This window comes from Melospiza melodia, chromosome 1 (assembly GCF_035770615.1).
Source record: "Melospiza melodia melodia isolate bMelMel2 chromosome 1, bMelMel2.pri, whole genome shotgun sequence".
Classification (NCBI taxonomy): Eukaryota; Metazoa; Chordata; class Aves; order Passeriformes; family Passerellidae; genus Melospiza; species Melospiza melodia.
This window is the reverse complement of record NC_086194.1, coordinates 130,448,499-130,459,412: the sequence shown is the minus strand read 5'-3', so window position 1 is coordinate 130,459,412 and position 10,914 is coordinate 130,448,499. Positions and strand designations below refer to the sequence as shown.

Genomic DNA, 10,914 nt, shown 5'->3' with positions numbered 1-10,914 from the left:
GCGAGCCCGTCCGTGTCCCGGGCGGGGGGGCGGCTCGGCTCGGCTCGGCTCGGCTCGGCGGGCAGAGGGGAGTCCGTCCCCCGGCTGCGCCCCTCGCCACCCTTGCGCACACCGCCGGGATGCGCCCTCCGGGCCTCTAAAGCTCTGTGTTTATTGTTGTGTCGTCCCGTGTGTCCCCCACCCCGCTCTCCTCCCCACCCCTCTGCCCAGGTTGGAGGAGGGTTTAAAAGGCAGGTGTGCCGGAGGCCGCTCGCCATGTCCAGATCCGGGGACAGGACCTCCACCTTCGACCCCAGCCACAGCGACAACCTGCTGCACGGCCTCAACCTGCTGTGGAGGAAGCAGCTCTTCTGCGACGTGACCCTGACGGCCCAGGGCCAGCAGTTCCACTGCCACAAGGCCGTGCTGGCCTCCTGCTCCCAGTACTTCCGATCCCTGTTCTCCAGCGGCGGCGGGAGCGGCGGGCACCCGCACGCCCTGGGGCTGGGGCCCGGCGCCCAGGACGGGCTGGGAGGGCCGCCGAAGGAGCCGCCGCCGCCGCAGACGCAGGAGGAGCCCGGCACCCCATCCTCCTCCCCCGAGGACAAGCTGCTGGCCAGCCCGCGGGCCATCAACAACCTGGTGCTGCAGGGCTGCTCGTCCATCGGGCTGCGGCTGGTGCTGGAGTACCTGTACACGGCCAACGTGACCCTCTCGCTGGACACGGTGGAGGAGGTGCTGTCGGTCAGCAAGATCCTGCACATCCCGCAGGTCACCAAGCTGTGCGTGCAGTTCCTCAACGACCAGATCTCGGTGCAGAACTACAAGCAGGTGTGCAAGATTGCCGCCCTGCACGGCCTGGAGGAGACCAAGAAGCTGGCCAACAAGTACCTGGTGGAGGACGTGCTGCTGCTCAACTTCGAGGAGATGCGCGCCCTCCTCGACTCGCTGCCCCCCCCCGTCGAGTCGGAGCTGGCGCTCTTCCAGATGTCCGTGCTCTGGCTGGAGCACGACCGGGAGACCCGCATGCAGTACGCCCCGGACCTGATGAAGCGCCTCCGCTTCGCCCTCATCCCGGCGCCGGAGCTGGTGGAGCGGGTCCAGTCGGTGGATTTCATGCGCACCGACCCCGTCTGCCAGAAGCTGCTGCTGGACGCCATGAACTACCACCTGATGCCCTTCAGGCAGCACTGCCGGCAGAGCCTGGCCAGCAGGTGAGCGGGGCGGGCAGGGGGCTCGGGCCCCGCGGGGGCTGCGGGAGCGGGCTCGCACCTCCTGCGGGATCGGGGGGTCCCGGCGGGCTCGGACCCCGCGGGGCCGGGGCCGGGGGCGGCCGCAGCGGCGGGAGGGGGGCGGCGGCGGGGCCGAGCCACCCGCCCCCTGCACCGCCAAACTTTCCGTCCCCTCCCCTCGGCCCTCTGGCCACCCGCGCGTTTGGAATCTGGATTTTATTTTTTTTTTTTTTTACTATAATTAATAATTCTTTTCTCCCACAATGTTATTCCTTAACAAGGAGTTAGGTCTTTAAACTGTAATAGCCAAGTCCTACATCTGTTATTTTCATAAATAACTGCATCATCTGTGCACACCCTGATGTTGCTGGTGGTGGGGTGATGTCCCTGTTTGTGCGTGGAAACTTGTGACTTCATAGCCCTTACACCTACAACATGTCAGTTATTTTCATTTAATAAGGTAATGAATCATGATGTCAAAGATTGACAATATGAGGTTGGTGTTAGGAAGTGAGTGCACATCACATAGTTTAACAAGGACTAAACATATCCAAAATTTGTTTATCTTCTTCTAAAATATGTTTGTACTTCGTTCACAGATGGAAAGATAATACCATCTTCTAGTGTTGGTATAATACAGTGGTGTGGTAGCACAGAAATCAAACCACACTTCACATTATTCAGCTTATTATAAGCTTTTCAACTAATGGGTGCATATTACTAATGATTTGACAGCAGCAAGAAAGAAACTGGTACATTAATAAATATTTTAAATAATACACTCTATTTGCATTAATGCACAGGATTCTTATACTCTATGTAATGGGCACTATTCAGATGGTTTAACTTTGGAGATGGTGTGCCCTCTTATTATTTCTGGCTAGCTCACTATGTTAGTGTTCTGTCATGCTTATCACCTTGTTGTCTAACTGATTCTCACTCTGAAATCAAAAACATCAAATACAACTATTTTGCAGCATAAAGTATTTCTGAGATGCCACTGCTGTAAGTTGGTGCCTACCCTTTGCATTTCAACACTCAAAAGTGATGACTTTCAAAAATGCAAGCCCCAGGAACTCCTCAGGCAAGATTCTGCACGCCACCGGGGGCAAGCTGATGCTCGTGTCCTGGTGGATTGCTGAGATACCAGCCGGCGTGGTTCAGTGGAGATACCTTTCCAGCTTCAGTGGTCCATGTCATTTGAAGGATATGTAGTGGTGTTCTGACCACTGAATGCTTACAAATGTCATGGATGCTGCAAGAATCTGATTCTGCTGGTGCTGGGAGCTGCTTTCCCCTTAAGCAGGAGCATACACAAAGGGAGTGCACTTTAGGTAGTCCTAGATGAGAGTCTTAGTTGCACTTAATGACTTACAGGAGACTCCAAATACCACAAATGCTTCTCTTTTTATTTGTAATAGGTCTGCATGTCTGTGCAGACAGTGGTATTTCAGAGACCCTTAACCACAGTGGGTGAAAACATGCTGTCACCTTCCCAACTTTACTGTGTGTCTAATAACTAGCTTCTGTTGATTGGGTTCTTTAGAGGCAGTGAAATGGGAGCAAAACCGTTCAGATTTATTTATAAGCAGGCATTAGAACTTACTCCAAATGTTAAAGTGTTGGAGATGTTGAAATGCTTAGTAATGCAGAATGAAATTGTTCTATTTTCATTTTCGGTCTTGGACGATATTCCTGGAAATTCATAAAGGTCACAAAGGCCCATCTTTGAATCTTAATCATTTTAGGATTTTGCCAGGCTGCCTAGGTGTACAAATGCCTTCTTAAACATGAAGGAGTGAAAAAAAGAAACATTCAAGACTACAGAGATTTCCAGATTTGTCTTCTCTGTTACTCATAGTTTTTCTAAAGTAGCAATTTTAACAGGTTAACATTCATTCAGTAAAATTTTAAGGAAGAAAATCTGCAAAGAGTTCCTTAAGCTACTAATTTCCAGAAGGAAATCTTAAAAGTAACTAACAGTGAAGTACATGTGCAAATACATAAAAATTATTACACAGAAAAAGACTTCAAAACTCTGATTACTTTTTTCTGTGAGTAATGGTGACTTTGGTAATTTGGAATTTAATGAAAGGTCATTCACCAAAGATGCACATGTCTTTATAAAGAGATTAACTGTTCCTCTTGTGCAGTGTAATAGCTCCTGCACAGTACAGTAAGGGTTGGTGAGAAATGCAAGCAGCCCAGTGCTATAACCACCTGCTTCCTGCATGTTCAAGAAATGGGAATTGCACTCAGTGTTAGAATTTGCCAATAACTTTTCCACCTTTTTAAAAACAACTTTTTTCTTTTTTAAAACAAGCTACTTCAGAAAAAAACACCTATGTTATATATCGATATGCACACTTTGGAGTACCTTGGCATCAGGGCTACTTCTATTTCTTAATGGAAATAAATGTAATGGGAAGCTCAAAATATACTGATTTCCCTCTGAAATGTAACTATAAAGTTAGTCCTGTGGTCAGGCCTGGAGGAAAAAGAGATTTGGGCTAACAGGAGCCAGTCTATGCTCTGTGAGTAAAGGTATTTATGTTTGTGCCACAAATGCAGATCCTGCAGTGCAAGTAATGCTGGCTTTAAGAAGTACCTGAGTTGTCTTTTGTGCTGCAGTGAAAAACACTGTTTACCTACAGAAAGACTAGGGCTTTTTAATGAAATTTCCTAAGAGAAGGTAATGCTTCAATGTCCTGATGAATTTTGTAAAATTAACTTTCAAGGTGCAACAATTAAATGATCAGAATTTAAAAAGTTGAGGAATTATGTTCCTGAGTTGTGAGCCTTGCTGTGCACTCTGTGGTTAAGAGCTTCACACAGGGTATGAAGTGTTTTGGGTTTGATTTGGCATCTCATCAGGTGCTCAACTCTAAGCAAAGTTAGAAATACTGCTGGCTCAGTGATCCTCACCTCAGCAGGGCCTCAGCATGCAAGCTGCTGCTAAACCTCTGGAGACACAGTCAGGTTTGGTGTCGCTAGGAAATATCATAGTTGATTTCAGCTTGGAGTGGGGTGAGTGACCCTGAACATTAGGCTTAAATTATGTTTGTCTGTCCCTGAAAGAGACACTGTAGCTCTGTGCTGTATCACCTTCTGTAGTTCTGGGAAGAAAATCTATTTAGATAGAGCAAAGTTCATATTCCAGACATTTATTTGACTCTCGGATCTTCACCAGAGTATTGAGTTGATTAAAATGTCACTGTGCTTTATTGTGTAATATAATGTACTTTATATAATATATAGTATGTACTTTATATAATATAGGTATTTTCAAATTTTTAAAAGTCTGGGGACAGAGCATTACCACCTGCAGCTCCTCTCACCAGCAAAGGGTGTTTGGGCTGATCTGTCCCTCCCAGGATCTGCGGGCAGAGCAGCTGCAAATACAGCTGCATACCTGAAGGCAGAGGGCACTGAAGGAAGTAAAACTGGGAGAGAGGGGGAAATGCAGAAAAAAAAAAGGAGTTGAGATACCCCAGGGGAGAAATGGGATATAAGTAGTGGAAACAGGACAATGCAAATCAGGGAAGACATGAGAGAAGAATAGTTTTGAAGGAGAAAAATGTAAAAATACATACCAGACAGGATACCAGACAGGAAAGGAAACTAGCAAAAGAAAAAAGACCCAGGCAGATAAAAGGAAGATAGGGAATGAAACAAAAGGGGGAACACTAATTCTTGGCAGAAACAGCATCTGTTGTCAATGGCAGCTGAGTATTGCAGTTTCTGGAAAAGCTTTTTCCAATTTGGGGGAGGAAAAATGGATGGAGATCAACCAGCTGACATAAGATAGGAATAGTCCTAGGCAGAAAATACAGAATTAAAGAGCACAAGAGGAAAGAGGGGAAATAAGGAGACAAAGAGATAAGAAGGCTAAGCCTACCCATGCTGTTTTATGGTTTCAGCAAAGTCCCAGCATGTACAGACCCAGCTGTTTTTTTATACTTTTGTTCCCTGGACTACTAGACCTTAGGGAGATTAAAAGTGCAAATTCTGATCCTGCTAAAGCTACTTGTAGAGGTGGTTTGGTTTGCTGTTTGTTTGTTTTTTTTAAATTTCATTTCAGTGGAGAGAGGGTGTCATCCAGACTGTTTGAAGGTAGGCAATATTAGTGAAAGTGATAGCAAATTAAACAGTGACAGGTGATGAAGATGATATGAGCAGTTTTCATTCAGAAGGAAGATGAAGAAGGAAAATGTAAGGTGCTGAACAGCGTGAGACAGTGGCATTTGTGTGGAAGGCATATATGCCTGGTCTGTTTTACTTTCTACAGAGGAGATTAAAAATTTGAAGAAACCAGCTACATCCCGTGGCAATTAAATAATTTCCTTTTGCATACACTATTTGTCTCCAAATCTCACAGACCGTAGTTCAATTTGACTTCTTTTTCTACTGAGATTTTTGTAGAATCTCAGCAGGACATGTTTGGTGGTTGTAAGAAAAGTGTGTGTTTTTTCATTGAAATGCACTCTGTCTTCTGGTTACAACCACCTACCTGTCCCTTTGGGATCATAACAGCAATATTTGGATTTTTAACGAATATTCACGTTTAATTGCAAGTGAGAAATACTACAGATCCTGAATTTACATCTGATAAGAAAAACACATCCTAAAATATATATGAATTATTGAGTTTTGCATTGCAGTATGGATGAAGTGGATGTGAGGCTCTGGTTTATTTTAGTGAGCTTTGGATCAGTTTTTATGTGCCTGAATTAATATCAGGAAATTGTACATGTGCCAGGACTCTCTCAGCTGAGCTGCAGAAGGGAGACTGACACATTAGAGGCTGGGGGGTAGTGAACCACAGACCTGTAGTCAGTTTTATCCTAGTTAGTCTCACCTACTTTCCTTACCTGCCTCATGTGCATTCATTTGCCATTGGAGACAAGCTCATGCTGAAGTATTAGTGGAGAGATGTGGAGTTTCCAAAAGGGTGGGAGCCCTGGAGCTCACATTATGGACAGAGGGAGCACCACTGTCCTAAAAGGACTGCTGTGGGTCAGGAAAGTCCTTGGAAGCCTTTTTTAAAGACCCATGTGTCCTGGCTGGTAAAATCCTTGAGAGCTGCAAGGTGATATCATCCCTGAGATGATAGCCATTTTTTTTGGATCAGTTATAGTATTTGTTAGGAGAAACATAATTGATGAAGAGCATTAACAGCCTTTTTTATGGACAGCCATCTTTCCAACAGCTGCAGGTGAAGAGGGGTTGCCAGGCACGTTGTGCAGGTCCTTGCCCTGCCAGCCAGTTTCCCAGTCAGAGGCACTACCTTGGAATTGTGTCCTCTGTGAACTGGCAGTCCCTCCTGATTCATGTCCTTAGGTGGTAGGGCTCTTCCCCAGATCCCATCTACTGAACATTATCTGTCTCCTCTCTGGAATCCTCTGTTACCCCAGCTACTGAGTGTCCCTCCCACCAGGCTCCCAATGTCACACACACAATCCCCACTGCTCCAGACCTCTGTGCTTGGATCTTTACAGGCCATTGCAGTTTGCTGAACTGTGCTCCTCTTTGGCTTTGTCACCCTGCCTTTTTAGCACTTGAAGCAGCCTCAAATACCTGCATCTGCATCTCCAAACTCTTTTTCTGAGGAGAAATATTTCACTGTATTTCATAACAGCTTGTTCTAGAGGGAAAATTAAACTAAGTTTGAAAACAAGTAATCTTAGTAAGCCACTCTGATGACACTGATGACAAAGTGCCTTTGAAAATGGAAACTTCTTCTTCAAATGCTGGAGCAAAAATGCCCCTTTCCACCACCCATGCCAGTCTATATAGCAGCTTTACAAGTCATGCAGGTTCCTAAAAGCAGAGCTGTCAGCCATGAGTTCCTGTGCTGTTCTTGCCCATCCTTTGGCAACGCAATCCCTCTCTGTCCTGTTGGGAAGTACGTAGGTCACGAGTGGTGCAGAACCTTCTAGACAAGGGAGTCCCATTTCAGACAAAATCCTCCTGGAATGATTTCTGCTTAAAGTGTGCCTTTTACAACTGGAGTGCTGTAGGATCATGGTGAGCATCAGACATGTATGTCTGCTACTGGTCTGAGACTTCTCTGTTCACTCTTTGCCTGATGTGCATCCCGTTTGTGTGGAGAGAAGAGATAGAAGGGAGAGGGTCTTAGAGGGCATGTTGTGGCCTGGGGTCACGATAGTTTTTTCTTTATAGCACAAGAATATGGAGGTTCTGAGTCTGTAACTGCTGAGCAGTAAATGGAACAGAGCTGGGATGGTGTAATTGTTTGGATTTGTACTTGAAGAGAAAGCACAGGGAGCCTGGAGGGCAAGGGGAGTGGGGAGAGGTAATGTAGAACGTAAAATCAACAGAAAATAGTTTGCCGGGGAAAAGCTTTGGTTCTGATAAACTCATGTTATGAAAAAATTGATATAATCTGTAAAAAACACTGTTTCACCTTTTCAAACAACTCCTATGTTTTAAAAATACAATATGTTTTCTAAATCAGAGCAAGGTTTGTAATTATCCTTTGCTCAGTGTGGCCTGGAAAGATTGAGCAGGGAGTAGGAATCCTAAAAGAAGGGTTTGAGCTGGACTCCCCTGCTCTGTAAGTATCTCTCATGTTGGTTTTGTTGAAACAGATTCTGTCTGGTATTACACGTTTACCAAAGGATCATCTAAAGAAATTGAAGACTATGGAAAGTTGAAAACTATTGGTAGATACTTCCTGGCATCATTTTTCATATTTGCTGCCTCCCTGAAATTTTCTTTAAAGACTGTCATGCCTAGTACTTAGTAGTCAACACTTGCTGTATTCTTGGAAAGCAGACAATAAACTGAGCAAATATTGTCAGCTGCCAAGTTCAATGGAAGCAGACGGTTTGCAGTGAAGCTGGAAGTAAATAGAAGTTGGTGCCACAGTTGGTTCTTCCTGTATTCCCCAACTGGTGCCTTTCAGTAAAAAAAAACAAACCCAAACAAACCAGTGGAAAAGGTAACAAGTCATACCCTGAGTGAGCTGGCAGCAAGGTGTGTTCCTTTCCTTTGGCTTCCTAAGGAAAAGGAGCCTCAGCTGGAAAGAACACAGCCTCTGATGCTGTGTCAACCTTCTGTTGATGTGGACATCAGACACAGAATCAAATAGAAAAGGACTTTCTTGACTTTACAGTCTGAACATCAAAAAATAACAAATTAGTTGAAATTTCCTCGGGAACAAAAAATTAAAAAGATGATTTGATGATTTGGAAGTATTCTATAAAGCATTTCCATTTTACAACCTCTGTCAGAAAAATTTTTAAAAAACCAACCAAACAAAACAAAACACCGAAAAATACCCAATACCCAAAATAACCAAAAAAGGGAACCAGCCAACAAACCAAACTCAAAAAAAGGCCAAGCAAAATGATGTGAGGAGGGGAAGCAATTTGCAAAAGCATTTAGCTTTGACATTTTCCTTTTTCTTTTTTTTTAATTCAGGATAAAGATAATTACTTAAAGGTTTTTTAGAACTTCCTTCAGTGAGGAAAATCTTTGAATAGTTCTACCAAGAAGATTCATGAAACAGGAGATTTTGTGTCTCATTCACCAGTTTGCTAGTAACATTCCTTTGGATTCACCTCCCTTGCAATGCTCCAGATATTCAGTGTGTAAGTAGTAAGGATATCTTCAGCATTCAGATCTGGTAGTGCAAGGAGGCAAAGATGAGAAGCACTCTCCTCTGTGTTTTTTCCAAAGGAGCCCTGGATAGGTGTCACTCTACCAGGATAGTTGTTACTGCTAAGCTACCTGTTACATCAGAGGCTTTTACCCCAAAAAGGAAGGGACATTGACTTCAAAAAATCTTCCAGCTAAGAGCTGGAAGGTAACTCTTAAGTATTAACTTAGAGATCAACAGTAGTGGGCTTGGTTTCAGAAAGAAAAATGGGATTTTCAGAGCTTCAAACAGATTCTAAGTTATTTCAATACAAGAGATGGAAAATTACCTGGCAACTTTAGAAATGAAGGAACCTTTAACTTGTAAGGTAACTCTGTAACAGTTAAGTGTGGCCTGCCAGGTAAAATATTCACTTACCCTTAGACTTCTGCTTTTAGAAGGTAAAGGAATGATTATTGTTAAAGCAAACATTAACTTATTCTTTTCTATGCTTTTTTTAAAGTATTGGACAAAATTAAAAAAAAAATTCGAGTAGATTCAGAGGAGGAAACCAACAATCAATGTCTGTAGCAAATCATTCTCAGCTTAGTATTTGTCTTCTTAAACTTCATTCTGTCAGTGGTCAGCAACATGTATTAAATGAGCATCCTCCTCAGTGAACATTACTGTGAGCTCTGCTGCAATGAAAACTGGGGTCTTCTGCCAAGCCTGCCTACATGGAGAATGAAAAGATGAAAACCAAAATCTTCATGATAAGACTGGTTTCCAGGTTTTTAGTATTTCTAGAAAGCTTTTTCACGTTCATTCTAGTGTGCCTGGGGCAATAGGTGCAAATTAGAAGAGGCAAAAAAATTCATTCATAAAGCAACTTCCATACATTCAGGAAATTTTTGAAAATTCTTTGAACTGAAGAACTAAAAAAATTATTGGTCATCATTTGCAAGAGACTTTATCTTGCCTTACATTTTGACAAAATCAGGATGTTTTTAGTGTCTGTACTTTATCCATAAGGGGAAAGTCATTAAGCAAGATTTGGTCTGTTGACTGTGAGAACTCAGGTCTTCCCCTAGCACTGCTGTAGGGTTAGGTAGAGATTCTAGATGCCTATTCACCTATAGGTTATGATGTTTGTTAATTCATTTTATACGATGACAAAACCTCATAAAATTCCTTTGTCCAAAATAAATTTTACATTGAATCTTATGGCTTTCATTGAGTTCATAGTTAAACTCCTGGATAATTAGATTTCCTCTCTATTAAACATGTGTTACTAATCATGGCTATCTTTGCAGTCAGCTATGGAAGCCAAAATCCATTGAAATAAGCAGTTTTCATATGACACTTTTGTTGCACTGAAATGCCCATCCAGGAGCTGGGAAGGTAATTGTTGAAGATCACATCCCATGTTCTCGATAGCAAAACATTTTTTTCAGTCACGGGGAAATGGATGCTTGCAACATTTGTTCAGTTTTGCAGACTGAAACTAGATTGTCCACTACATTTTTTGTTGAACACAGCATCCCTTCAGATCCCTTTTGAGAAGAAAAGGGTTGCTAAAGACCATCCTGGTTTCTGAAGATGAAATTAAGTTTTTGGTGTTTACAAACAAAAGGTCGGCAACTGAAATGTTGCTTGGGATAGTATGTATCTCTTTTTGTATTACCTGGAGGTTAGTATTTAAACCACTCTGAAATAATTTGTTTCTGCTGCAGGTTAACACAGCCCCCTTTTCTGAGATTCTTGCTACTTATTTTGACAGTGTCACTGTCAGACTCAGGTTTCTCAAATCCTTTGATGTAATGAGATATGAGGATGTAGATAAATGCACCATGCATTCACCTGCCCTTGCTGAGGCTGTGCTGCTCTTATGGCTGATTTTGTTTGTGCTTGAGTTCAGTGGGCGAACACCTGGAGTTCTGTTTGGCTGTGTTTAAGGTCAGCACTGTCAGGTCCCTGCTCTGAAGAGCTACCCATACTCAAAGCCATGGTGATAGCCTATATGAAAAGATAATTAATGATCCAGACTTCTGGGTTTACCATAGCCCTGAGTTAAGAGAAAAGTATAGTTGAATACTCTTT

The 10,914-nt window shown here is 43.3% G+C and overlaps 1 protein-coding gene across 3 annotated transcripts in view; it reads left to right on the top strand.

Moving 5' to 3' along the window:
- The window catches only part of KLHL14 (kelch like family member 14), a 60,876-nt gene that overhangs the window by 1,417 nt on the left and 48,545 nt on the right, over window positions 1-10,914 (top strand). For all 3 annotated transcript variants that reach the window (XM_063168161.1, XM_063168149.1, XM_063168140.1), the window contains exon 2: window positions 211-1,193. In XM_063168161.1, the coding sequence (XP_063024231.1) occupies window positions 256-1,193 (938 nt within the window). In that variant the 5' untranslated portion in view covers window positions 211-255. The remainder of the gene's footprint in view (window positions 1-210; window positions 1,194-10,914) is intronic.